The sequence below is a fragment of the Salvelinus sp. IW2-2015 genome, linkage group LG3 (genome assembly GCF_002910315.2).
Source record: "Salvelinus sp. IW2-2015 linkage group LG3, ASM291031v2, whole genome shotgun sequence".
Classification (NCBI taxonomy): Eukaryota; Metazoa; Chordata; class Actinopteri; order Salmoniformes; family Salmonidae; genus Salvelinus; species Salvelinus sp. IW2-2015.
Genome location: NC_036840.1, coordinates 15,164,854 through 15,179,034, shown reverse-complemented (window position 1 = coordinate 15,179,034; position 14,181 = coordinate 15,164,854). Strand labels below are relative to the sequence as shown.

General features: G+C 41.0%; 1 protein-coding gene across 1 annotated transcript in view; it reads right to left on the bottom strand.

Annotated features, from left to right (window-relative positions):
* LOC111951398 (ankyrin repeat and BTB/POZ domain-containing protein 3-A-like) overlaps positions 1-13,866 on the bottom strand; it is a 198,736-nt gene extending 184,870 nt beyond the window's left edge. The window contains exon 1 of the mRNA XM_023969465.1: positions 12,786-13,866. Within this exon, the coding sequence (XP_023825233.1) occupies positions 12,786-13,650 (865 nt within the window). The 5' untranslated portion in view covers positions 13,651-13,866. The remainder of the gene's footprint in view (positions 1-12,785) is intronic.
* Between the last annotated feature and the right edge of the window lie 315 nt (positions 13,867-14,181).

Here is a 14,181-nt window from a genome sequence, read left to right as displayed (position 1 = left end):
ATCTGTGATATTTTGGTTAAAAGACTCAGGTCACAAAATATTGCATTGAAAACAAGAAATGTATTTCTAGTAATGTATTACTACCTGGGACCAACACTCTACATGTTTCATTTATATTTTTGCTCAGTATAGTTCTGGGCTCTGTTGGCAGAGTTACCTTCATGCTTTCTATTACGGAATACTCTGGGCAAAAGGACCAGTGATTTAGTCCATAGACTTCATACCTTGCCGGCTGGATACAAATTGACCATAAAATACTCTGTCCTTGGTATGATAACCAAAGAAAATGGGATTCCCTTTCTGTTACTTCTTCATCCGTAGAGAAAGACAGTGGTCAAAGCCGACCTGTAGTTGAGGTGCATCCGAAATGTAAAGTTCACTTTAAGATGAAAGCATTAATGTTTGAACCTATTATTTTCGTATGAAAACAGTCGTAAATAAAGTATTGTTTTATTTGAAGGCTGAGAGATGTGCCTTATTTTATAAAAAATAATTTCTCCCACCATCCGTCCTCTGAGTCTCCCCTTACATTTCCCCCAATCACCCCACAATGACCAGATAACCCCAACCCTTTACCACCCCTTCCCCATGGACCTGAAAGCAAAAAAAGTAACAAAAGTCTAAATAAATATTGGTTTATATGAGTAGGGCTTTATCTAAGATTGTTCTTAAAGAGTGAAGTATATTTGTCCAGAATTCAATTGTACCTTATCTACCAGAGGTGTGGACTCGAGTCACAAATATGATGACTTGCAACTCAAGTTTGACATTAACACCAATGACTCGTGACTTAACTTGGACTTGAGCCTTTTAACTGAACTGACTTGATACCCTCCCCAAGCCCAAATATAAAAAATGATGCTATTACAAAAAGTGTGCAGCGCATCAACTGTTAATTTAACGGATTACAGTTTCAATCAGACATCAGCCAATCACATTGTGCCAGCTGAGAAAAAGTTGAGCGTGGCAGTGCAGAGGAACGTCGGCGATTGAATTCAGATGGAGCCCTTGGGAAGATGATACCCAAAATTATTATTTAGGATATAAAGACTATGCTGTATCAACAAAAACGGATTGCAACTTGCAAAACATGCGGGAAGAAAATGACAGACGGAGGCGCAACAACTTCCAACTTTGTTCGACATTTGAAGCTGCACAAAGAACGGTAAATCATGGCTAATATAGCCAACAGCTATATCATTCATAACTTTGCCAGTGCAGCATGTTGGCTAACGTAACCTTAAATCAATGAGCCTCCGCACAGTCAGTCAGTGCGGGAACGTGATCATTGCACCCAAGATTGAGCTACAACTGGCTACGCAGTTGGTAGCCTAAATCCTGCCTGATGTTACTGCTGTTCCTAAAGCCATTGACATATGTTACGGTGTGTGTGTGTTAAGGTTGGGCGGTTGTGTACAAGCCTACATCGCCCGATTGCACCCCATAGCGATCCTCGATAGTCGATCGCTATTGGGGGGGGGGGGTCTTTGTTATGGCTAGCCATGTTGTCACGAATCCCGCCGAAGATGGTGCCTCTTCCTCTGCGGGCGGTGCTCGGCGGTCGTCGTCACCGGCCTACTAGCTGCCATCGATTCTCTTCCTTTTGTTATTCTGTTTGTGGTGTTTGTATTCGTGTGGATTTTGTCCTTGTTTATTTGTGGACTGGATGTTGACGCGCCCTTTTTGTTATGTGGCGTAGCCGTCTCGTTTATATTCTATTTTGGAATATTAAAGTATATCCACTTGCTCGAAGCTACCCTGCTCTCTGCGCCTGACTCCTTCATTCACCATTGGAAACGTAACAGAAGCCTGCAGTACCTCGTTGACTGGGAAGGGTACGGTCCGGAGGAGAGGTGCTGGGTACCGAGAGGGGACATTTTAGATCCTTCCCTCTTGGTTGATTTCCACCGCCGCCACCCGGATTGCCCTGCGCCTCGCCCTCCGGGTCGTCCTCGAGGCCGGGGGCGGCGCACTGCGGGAGCCGCGCGTCAGAGGGGGGGTACTGTCACGAATCCCGCCGAAGATGGTGCCTCTTCCTCTGCGGGCGGTGCTCGGCGGTCGTCGTCACCGGCCTACTAGCTGCCATCGATTCTCTTCCTTTTGTTATTCTGTTTGTGGTGTTTGTATTCGTGTGGATTTTGTCCTTGTTTATTTGTGGACTGGATGTTGACGCGCCCTTTTTGTTATGTGGCGTAGCCGTCTCGTTTATATTCTATTTTGGAATATTAAAGTATATCCACTTGCTCGAAGCTACCCTGCTCTCTGCGCCTGACTCCTTCATTCACCATTGGAAACGTAACACATGTATTTCCATGGAAATATAAAGCTAATTTGGAAAGTAATAAATATATTTTTAAAAGCATTCATGATTTGCGTAAATGTAATATATTATCTATTACTCTTGTTAAAAATATGAAATGGTATTACATTTGGTGAAGAGCACATTATGGACTCGAAACTCAAAGTTTAGGACTTGAGACTTGACTTGATACTTGTCGATCTTGACTCGGACTTTTCTGTCTTGACTTGGGACTTGAGTGCTGAGACTTGAGACTTATTTGTGACTTTTAAAACAATGACTTGGTCCCACCTCTGTTATCTACTACCAAACAGTTTTGCTGTCGATAATTCTAATGTTATAACTTCTAATAGTAACTGTATCCAATGGGAAAGAGGTGGTTGCCGTCTTAGAGACCAAAACATTTTTCATTTTTCATGAGTGCCAGCAGTGATCTTATCTGACAGAGATGCAAGGGGCTACCATTGTTAAGTAAAATAGATGCAAAGCATTGAATATTGAAATTCATACACTTCAAAATGAATTTAGTTACTTTGCCTCAGAAGCATTTAACTGCAGGGTACTCCCACATCATATGAAGGAATGTGCCTACCTGATTTAGGGGGATTCAGTGAACAGTTGGGGCCTTTGTCATTGTAAAACATTTCCTTGGCGTTAAATACAGCCAGTGAACAAATGTTGCATGTATAAATTGACAGTTCGGATTACTGGTTACAGGGTTGTTTAGCCTCAATTATAGCTGTGGAAAATACTTTAATTGGCTAGCTCAGAATGACTGGGAACATGGACATGTACAAACAGACTAGCTATGCCCTCTAAGGCAATCAAAGAGGCAAAACCACAGTACAGATGTATTTATTATGGATCCCCATTAGCTGCTGCCAAAATTAAGGCAGTTAATACAATTTTAAAAACATTACAATACATACCCAGATTTCACAACACACTGTTTGCCCTCAGGCCCATACTCCACCACGTATCTACAGTACTAAATCCATGTGTATGTATAGTGCGTATGATATCGTGTGTGTGTATGCATGTGTCTGTGCCAATGTTTGTGTTGCTTCAGTCCCCGCTGTTACATAAGGTGTTTTGTAATCTGTTTTTTTAAATCAAATGTTACTGCTTGTGTCAGTTACTTGATGTGGAATAGAGTTCCATGTAGTCATGGCTCTATGTTGCACTGTGTGCTTCCCGTAGTCTGTTCTGGACTTGGGGACTGTGAAGAGACCTCTGCTGGCATGTCTTGTGGGGTATGCAGGGGTGTCCGAGGTGTGTGCCAGTAGGTTAGACAGACAGCTACGTGCATTCAATATGTCTACACCTCTCATAAATAAAAGTAGTGATGAAGTCAATCTCTCCTCCACTTTCAGCCAGGAGAGATTGACATGCATATTATTAATATTAGCTCTGTGTACATCCAAGGGCCAGCCATTTGCCCAATTCAAAGCCAATTGCAATTTTCCTAAGTCCTTTTTTTGTGGCACCTGATCACACGACTGAACAGTAGTCAAGGTGAGACAAAACTAGGGCCTGTAGGACCTGCCTTGTTGACAGTGTTGTTAAGACAATGACTGTAAAAGGTGTTAAGTCCCAATGGATTGATGAGGAATTAAAAAATGGTATGTTTGAGAGGGATGAGGCAAGAGGTATGGCAAATAAGTCTGGCAGCCCAATTGATTGGTAAACGTACTGCAAATTAAGAAATCATGTGACTAAACAAAATAGAAGAAAAATAAACTATAAGAAAGATAAGCAAACTTAGGGATGACATGCCAACAGCAATAGAGATAAAAATTAATCACTAACCTTGAACAACTTCATCAGATGACAGTCTTATAACATCATGTTATACAATACATTTATGTTTTGTTTGAAAATGTGCATATTTGAGGTATAAATCGTAGTTTTACATTGCAGCCACCATCACAAATAGCACCAAAGCAGCCAGAATAATTACAGAGAGCAACGTGAAATACATAAATACTCATCATAAAACATTTATGAAAAATACATGGTGTACAGCAAATGAAAGATAAACATCTTGTGAATCCAGCCAATATTTCTGATTTTTTACAGCGAAAACACAATATAGAATTATATTAGCTTACCACAATAGCCAAACACACAAAGCCATTTATTCACCGCCAACATAGCTTTCACAAAAAACAGCAATAGAGATAAAATTAATCACTAACCTTTGGACAACTTCATCAGATGACAGTCTTATAACATCATGTTATACAATACATTTATGTTTTGTTCGAAAATGTGCATATTTAGAGCTGCAAATCGTGGTTATACATTGAATACGTAGCAACAATTCACCAAAATGTCCGGAGATATTTTGGACAGTCACCTAATCTAACCAAAGAACTCATCATAAACTTTACATAAAAATACTTGTTGTATGGCAAATAAAAGATACACTGGTTCTTAATGCAACCGCTGTGTAAGATTTTTTTAAATAACTTTACTACAACATACAGCATGCATTATTGTGAGACAGCGCTCTCCTATTCTCCGCCGTGTTGGAGCCAAAATATTACACAGAAATACGAAATAACATCATAAATATTCTCTTACTTTTGCTGATCTTCCATCAGAATGTTGTGCAAGGAGTCCTAGGTCCAGAATAAATCGTTGTTTGGTTTTAGAATGTCCATTTCTTCTGTCGAATTAGCAACTTTGGCTAGCATTGTGGAGCGCACGTGTCCATCATCTCTTGGCGCATGGAACGAAAAATTCCAAAATTCCCAATAAACGTTGAATAAACTGGTCAAACTTGGTTGAAAATCCTACTTTATGATGTTCTTCTCATATGTATCCAATAAAATGAGAGCCGGAGCAATTCGTAGTGTATACCGAACGCTTTTCAGAAGACAATGTGAGGTTCCCCGGCGCGCAGATGAAAACTGACAAAAGGGCGGACCTGTCACTCGAAAAGCTCTTATTCAGCCTCACATCAAGCTAGACACCCCATTCAACCTTCCACTGCCTGTTGACATCTAGTGGAAGGCGTATGAAGTGCATACAGATCCATAAATAAAAGCCAGTTGAATAGGCAGGCCCTGACACAGAGCCTCGTTTTCAGATTTTTCACTTCCTGTATGGAAGTTTGCTGCCAAATGAGTTCTGTTTTACTCACAGATATAATTCAAACAGTTTTAGAAACTTCTGAGTGTTTTCTATCCAATAGTAATAATAATATGCATATTGTATGATCTAGAACAGAGTACGAGGCCGTTTAATTTGGGCACGATTTATTCCAAAGTGAAAACAGCGCCCCCCTATTAAGAAGAAGTTAACTTCTCTGCACTATGGATCCCTTTTACGGGATCACTTTCCTAAACAACCGCTAGAATTGCAGGGCGCCAAATGCAAAAATATTTATAATCATGCAATCACAAGTGAAATATACCAAAACACATTTTAGCTTGTTGTTAATCCACCTATCGTGTCAGATTTTAAAAATATACTTTACAGTGAAAGAAATCCAAGCGTTTGTGAGTGTAGCTTTCAATGCTACAACAGCTAGCCTTATATTAGCTTGGTTAGCTTGGTCACGAAAGTAAGAAAAGCAATAAAATTAATCGCTTACCTTTGATAATCTTCGGATGTTTCCACTCACGAGACTCCCAGTTACACAACAACTGTTATTTTTGTTCGATAAATATTACTTTTWTCACAAAAAAACGCCATTTGGGTTGCGCATTATGTTCAGAAAACCAAAGCCGTGTTCCGTTCGACAAATTCCAAAAAGTATCCATAATGGTCGTAGAAACATGTCAAATGTTTTTTACAATCAATCCTCAGGTTGTTTTTAACAAACATAATCGATAATATTTCAACCGGACCATAACCTATTCATTAAGAGACAAAAGAAAAATGGGGTGCCCCTCTATCGCGCGCAGGAAACATTCAGAGGACACCGGACTACTTATGAAAAATGTCGGCCATTTTTCAAAATAAAAGCCTGAAACTATGTCTAAAGCCTGGTCACAGCCTGAGGAAGCCATTGGAAAGGAATCTGGTTGATACCCCTTTAAATGGAAGAGGGGCAGTGAACGGAATAGGGGTTTAAAAAAAATCACTTCCGGGTTGGATTTTCTCAGGTTTTCGCCTGCAGAATCAGTTTTGTTATACTCACAGACACTATTTTGACAGTTTTGGAAACTTTGGACTGTTTTCTATTCTAATCTGTAAATTATATGCATATTCTACGATCTGGGCCTGAGAAATAGTCAGTTTACCTTGGGAACGTTATTTAAAATATATACACTGCTCAAAAAAATAAAGGGAACACTTAAACAACACAATGTAACTCCAAGTCAATCACACTTCTGTGAAATCAAACTGTCCACTTAGGAAGCAACACTGATTGACAATACATTTCACATGCTGTTGTGCAAATGGAATAGACAAAAGGTGGAAATTATAGGCAATTAGCAAGACACCCCCAAAAAAGGAGTGATTCTGCAGGTGGTGACCACAGACAACTTCTCAGTTCCTATGCTTCCTGGCTGATGTTTTGGTCACTTTTGAATGCTGGCGGTGCTCTCACTCTAGTGGTAGCATGAGACGGAGTCTACAACCCACACAAGTGGCTCAGGTAGTGCAGTTCATCCAGGATGGCACATCAATGCGAGCTGTGGCAAAAAGGTTTGCTGTGTCTGTCAGCGTAGTGTCCAGAGCATGGAGGCGCTACCAGGAGACAGGCCAGTACATCAGGAGACGTGGAGGAGGCCGTAGGAGGGCAACAACCCAGCAGTAGGACCGCTACCTCCGCCTTTGTGCAAGGAGGTGCACTGCCAGAGCCCTGCAAAATGACCTCCAGAAGGCCACAAATGTGCCCCCTAGTTGTTTAAGTGTTCCCTTTATTTTTTTGAGCAGTGTATATATATATTCTGGCCCCTAGCGTCAAGAAGTTAAACATTCATAAAAATACAAGTGTCATACACCATTCTTTAGCTTAGAATCTTGGTAATCGAACAGCTTTGTCCGACTTACAATAGGCTTTACGGCGAAAGCATAGCATTTGACCGTCTGAGGACAGCACCTCACCCACTTCCTGCATTAACATGAATTCATAACCTGCACAGGTGTCACAAAACTCAAAAATAGAGATAAAATAAATCACTTACCTTTGAAGATCTTCATCTTTTTGCAATCCAAAGTGTCCCAGTTACACAATGAATGGTCGTTTTGTTCGATAAAGTCCTTCTTTATATCCCCAAAATGTCAGTTTATTTGGCACGTTTGATTCAGAAATCCACCTGTTCCAACTCTCAACATGCCTACAAAAGAATCTAAAAAAATACCTGTAAACTTCGTCAAACAATTCAAACAATGTTTCTAATCCAACCTCAGGTACCCTAATATGTAAATATTCGATAAAATTTAAGACGGAGTAAACTGAATTTTAAAAACGAGGAGTGCGCACTATTCACACGCCAAAAGACTAGAGTCCTTCTGAGGGTTACTTCGAAAGAATACGAATACTTCTCCATTTTTCAAAAAACAAGCATGAAACAATTTCTAAAGGCTGTTGACATCTAGTGGAAGCCATAGGAACTGGAATCTGGGTCCTAATTATTAGACTTTCCCATAGAAAAGCATTGAAAAGTCCAATGACCTCAACAACTAAAAAATTCCTGGATGGATTGTCCTCAGGGTTTTGCCTGCCAAATCAGTTCTGCTATACTCACAGACATTATTTTAACAGTTTTAGAAGCTGTAGAGTGTTTTCTATCCAATACTACCATGCATATGCATATCCTAGCTTCCGGGCCTGAGTAACAGGCAGTTTACTTTGGGCACCTCAGTCATCCAAACTTCCAAATACAGCCCCCTAGTCTTAAAAAGTTAACCCACCTGTTCCTAGGCTGTCATTGTAAAAGATTATTTGTTCTTAATTAACCTCTCTGGGATATGTGGGTAGCGTCCCACCGGGCCAACATCCAGTGAAAATTCAGAGCGCCAAATTCAAATAAACTACTATAAAAATTTACTTTTATGAAACCACAAATTCAGTATACCAAATTAAATCTACACTTTTTGTGAATCCAGCCAACATGTCAGATTTCCAAAATGCTTTACGGCGAAAGAAAACAATGCTATGATCTGAGGATAGCACCCCAGCTAACAATCACAGACCATCATATTTCAACCCTCCCGGCGCGACACAAAACGCAGAAATAAAGATATAATTCATGCCTTACCTTTGACGAGCTTCTTCTGTTGGCACTCCAATATATCCCATAAACATCACAAATGGTTATTTGTTCGATTAATTCCGTCGATATATATCCAAAGTGTCAATTTATTTGGCGTGTTTGATCCAGAAAAACACCGGTTCCAACTTGTACAACGTGACTACAAGTATCTCAAAAGTTACCTGTAAGCTTTGTCCAAACATTTCAAACTACTTTTGTAATACAACTTTATGTATTTTTTTACGTAAATAATCGATAAAATTGAAGACGGGATGATCTGTGTTCAATACCGGAGGAAAACAATGTGTAGCATGCTTTCTGGTCACGCGCCTCTAACAAACAGTACACTTCACTGGAGCCTCATTCTGAACATGGCTACTTCTTCATTTCTCAAAGGAAAAACCTCAACCAATTTCTAAAGACTGTTGACATCCAGTGGAAGCGATAGGAACTGCAGGAAGGTCCTTTAGAAATCTGGATTCCCAATGAAACCTCATTGAAAAGAGAGTGACCTCAACAACAACAAAAATCTGAATGGTTTGTCCTCGGGGTTTTGCCTGCCAAATAAGTTCTGTTATATTCACAGACATGATTCAAACAGTTTTAGAAACTTCAGAGTGTTTTCTATCCAATACTACTAATAATATGCATATATTAGCATCTGGGACTAAGTAGGAGGCAGTTTACTCTGGGCATGCTTTTCATCCAAACGTGAAAATGCTGCCCCCTATCCTGGAGAAGTTAAATAAAGGTAACAACAACAAAAAACACCCATGATTACCCTACAAGACATGCCACCACAGGTCTCTTCACAGTCCCCAAGTCCAGAACAGACTATGGGAGGCACACAGTATCTAGATCAAACTCTATTCCACATCAAGTAACTGATTCAAGTAGTAAAATGTAATAAAAAAAACAGATAAAAATACACCTTATGGAACTGAGGGGACTGTGAAGCTACACAAACATGGGCACAGAACCATGCATACACACACACGATAACATACGCACTATACAGACACATGGATTTTGGGTTGTAGATATTTGGTAGTGGAGTAGGGGTCTGAGGGCATACTTAGTGCGTCGTGAAATCTGTTGTGAATGTACTGTTATGTTTTTAAAATTGTATAACTGACTTAATTTTGCTGGACCCCAGGAAGAGTAGCTTTTGCCTTGGCAGTAGCTGTTGGCGATCCATAATAAATACAAATACATTCAGCCACAAAAGCTTTAGTGGTGTCGGCTCGCAGTCTGCGTTCCAATTCATTCCAAAGGTGTTCAATGGAGTTGAGGTCAGGGCTCTGAGCAGGCCAGTCAAGTTCTTCCACACCGATCTCTTCCACTATTTCTGCACTGACCACGCATTGTGCACGGGGGCATTGTCATGCTGACACAGGAAAGGGATAACCCCAAACTGTTGCTACAAAGTTGGAAGCATAGAATCAAATAGAATGTCACTGTATGCTGTAGCATTAAGATTTCCCTTCACTGGAACTACGGGGCCTGAACCATGAAAAACTTCCCCACACCATTATTCCTTCTCCACCAAACTTTACATTTGGCACTATACATTCGGGCAGGTAGCGTTCTCCTGGTATTCGCCAAACCCGGAATATTCCATCGGACTGAGAGGGTGAAGCGTGATTCATCACTCCAGAGAACGTGTTTCCACTGCTCCAGAGTCCAATGGCGGTGAGCTTTACACCACTCCAGCCGACGCTTGGCATTGTGCATGGTGATCTTAGGCTTGTGCGACTGCTTGGCCATGGAAACCCATTTCATGAAGCTCCTGACAAACAGTTCCTATGCTGACGTTTCTTCCAGAGGCAGTTTGGAACTCGGTAGTGAGTGTTGCAACAGAGGACACAATTTTTTTTTAGCACTCAGCGATCCTGTTCTGTGAACTTGTGTGGCCTACCACTTCACGACTGAGCTGATGTTTCTCCTAGACGTTTCCACTTCACAATAACAGCACCACCCCAGTTTACCGGGGCAGCTCTAGCAGGGCAGAAATTTGACGAACTGAATTGTTGGAAAGGTGACATCCAATGACGGTGCCAAGTTGAAAGTCACTGACCTCTTCAGCAAGGTCATTATACTGACAATGTATGTCTATGGAGATTACATGGCTGTGTGCTCGATTTTATACACCTGTCAGCAACAGGTGTGGCTGAAATAGCCGAATCCACTAATTTAAAGGGGTGTCCACATACTTTTTTGTTTATAGTGTAAATGCATACAAATACTTTTTTGCAGCATCCTTAGCACCCCTCGTTTCCTTATAAAGGGAAATAAAATGGCTACAATTGACACGTTTTAGTTATTTAATTAAAAAAAGTATGAAATAACTAAATTTAGATTATGGAATAGGGCTTCACACAAGTGTGTTAAAATCCCTTTAATCAATGTTATTAAGAAATTATTTCGTAAGTAATACTTAAAAGCTAAGTCTAGTTGTCTTATTTTAATTATTTAAATAAAATATGGGGGGGGGGGGGGTGGTATTGCACATGTCACCATTACTATCTGCACTATGAGTCTAAGGCATTGCATTTCAGCGCAAGAGGCTTCACTATAGTACCTGGTTCGAATCCAGGCTGTATCACATCCGACCGTGATTGGGAGTCCCATAGGGCGGTGCACAATTGGCCCAGCGTCGTCGGGGTTTGGCCGGAGTAGGCCGTCATTGTAAATAAAAAATGTTTTAACTGACTTCCCTAGTTAAATAAAGGTTACACTAAGAGCATAACATTTCTACACCCTCATTTTTTTAAATAAAACATTTGAAAATTTGATGTAAAGTCCCTCTTTTTAACTCACCTTCAGATACATTTTATTTGTTCCATCTTTGTTATTCCTTATCCATACAATCCATTATGTACAATTGCACTGAATATGATTTGAGTAATGTAAGATTTTAAATCCCAGCAGTCTTTAAAATTACATTCAGGAGCAAAAGGTTTTCAATTGTTGTCTTTAATTTAAAAAAAAATATATATATATATTAATTGGAATATAATATTGGAATATAACTAATTAATTCAGTGTAACTTATGCTTTGCTATTGCAAAATTCTAATTTGTACATAGGTCACAAATAAAGCTATCCCCAGTAAAATTGGAGCACAACTCATGAGCCCACCTCCTGCACCGCTCACACCTAATCCAGTCCCCACCTGTGACTGAAAACAGGGGGAGAGATGCCAATTGAAAAGCTCTCTTAAAAATGTAGCTAGCTACAGTATCTAGCTATATTACATAAAATGCTGTGTAAAACACCTAAAAGGCTAAAAAGTAACAATAACTGTAAAGCTATCAGTCACTAGTGGAAACATTTACAACTAGTAAGGTTGCTAGCTAGCACTCCTAGCAGCTTATTCTTACTAGCTTGCTGGCTAGTATTTACTGTTGGTGTAACTAGCTATCAAATTAGCATAAACTAGCGCTAACTGGGCTAGTCATTGTCTATATCACAGGTAGAAACACATTCCTAACCACAAAGGGGTAACTAGCCCCCAGGGGCCAATTACCCCCTAGTAAGAGGGGGAGGGGGTGTGGCCCCAACACACTCATCCAACATATTACTACTTTACTCAAATGATCTACATTTTTCTCTCTAAACAAGTAGATTATTTATCTTAAGGCTTTCCTTCTTGTATATTTAAAAAACAATTATAGATCTAACTTCATTGGAATATATCTACAACACAGAAAGTGTTAATTGTGACATCTTTGGGTCTTAATGCAAATTAAGGGGGGAGGGGGGGGTTAGTTGCCCCAGGAAGCTAGTTACCCCCTACTACCCTAACTTTGGCAAATAGGTTAAAAAAAACGCTTAACCTATGACAAAATGTGGCTTAAAAATGCATATTATGAACCAATAATCTGTGCGTGATGACGTAGATTTTGTTCCTCTATCAAAATAGCTCAATTATGAAAGACCCATTAAAATAAGCTTTATGTAGTCACCTCTATAAACAGTCCCTCAACTCGACGTGAGGTGACCTTTATTCACAACAACATTGGCAAAGGCCAATGATACAAACAGACGCCTATTAACAGATCCCTATCCCCTGATGCACTGGCAGATCTGCCAGCCAAATAATAGAAACGAAAACAAAGGATCAGTGCCAACGATGTGGTCAACAAAGTACATTCTGCTTGAAACCACATGAGTTTCCAATGAAAAACCCACAACATAAAATATCCGATTGCACTCAGGACACATTTCTGTCAACAGAAAATGAGCAACATGTATTTTGTTTTTCTTACCACTTGCATTCTTCCCACATATGAGGTGCTGGTTGGGCTGCAGCAGACCCCAGATCTCTGAGTCATTGTTGATGGCCTGCTCTAGAGACTCGAGCATAAATGTGGAGGTGCCGTTGTCATTCTCGATGAGCGCGATCCGCTGCACTCGGCTGAATACCTCAAGGAACAGGCTTTCCACACAGGCAGTGAAGTATATAGCTGCGTGTTCATGGACCCGGAGTGCCACTCGATTCTCAACCATCCACTTGAAAAAATGTCCTACAGAAAAGACGAGCCCGCACCGTGCTGACTTGCCCCGGTAGAGTTTATCCCTAGTGCTCATATTATAGAGCGAAAGTGCACCGAGTGCTGCGGTGATGCAGTTGACAGAGATGGTCCAGGAGAGAACCATCTTGATGGCGCTTTGGATCTCGTGCTTGGTGCACTTGGCATAGCGCAGACTGAGGCGCTGAGCCTCCCGGGCGACCCTCACCAACGCCCGACTGACCAGTGCTGAGAGCTTGGCCAGGACCTCTTGTGACGGGCTCCCCACACATAGCTCCTCTTTCTTCCTGAGTGCGCACTCCACCTCGCTGAGGCTCCATGGCACGTCCTCAAGCTCGGGAAGCTTGGCGCATTGGCTGGAGAACTCCAATATATCCGTGTCCTCCGCCAGGACGGTGTTGACCGTGTCCAAGCTGTTGTGTCGGCTGTGCATAGATTCGGTCAGATGCCAGCAGTTTCCCCCATGCGCATATGACAGATTCGTGTACGAGCAACACAGCGAAACACTGGAAGACCTGAAGGAGTCAGCGGCTCCACCATAACCGGAATCGAGCGTTAAATCCTCCAGCGTCCTCACAGTCGTCTTACTCTTGCCTGTCATGGCTGCATTGCATATTAAAGGTCTGCTTTTTCAATGAATGCCACAAACCCTGTCTCTGTCGCAGCTATTCCACAGCTGCTGGCTCCAATAGTTATATTCGGCTACATAAAATCTCTGTAAATGGAGTGAATGTTTTACCTAGTTTTCGCTTTCTTGCGTTTACTGAAAATATTCCATTAAACTGGTCTTTCTCTAACTCATGCGTAACCTGAGAGAGATCGAATCCACAAGCCACTGCATCAGGCGCAGCACGGACTCGTGCGTGGAGAGGAGGGGCTATGCACATGGTGGGCTGCTAAAGGCCAATCTGATGCCTTTATAACTCTTGACTGACATAATCAATTTGTCAACTGGGATGTATGATGATAGTAGCTGTTGATGGGCACATTAAAAATGTTTCAAATATGACTGGAAAAGGATTTACTCAAAAATATGAGTCTTATATCATAATAAATACAACAGATTTAAAACAGGCAGATTAAGAATGACACTCTCCCACACACATTTATCCACCTGCTAATGATCAGGCCT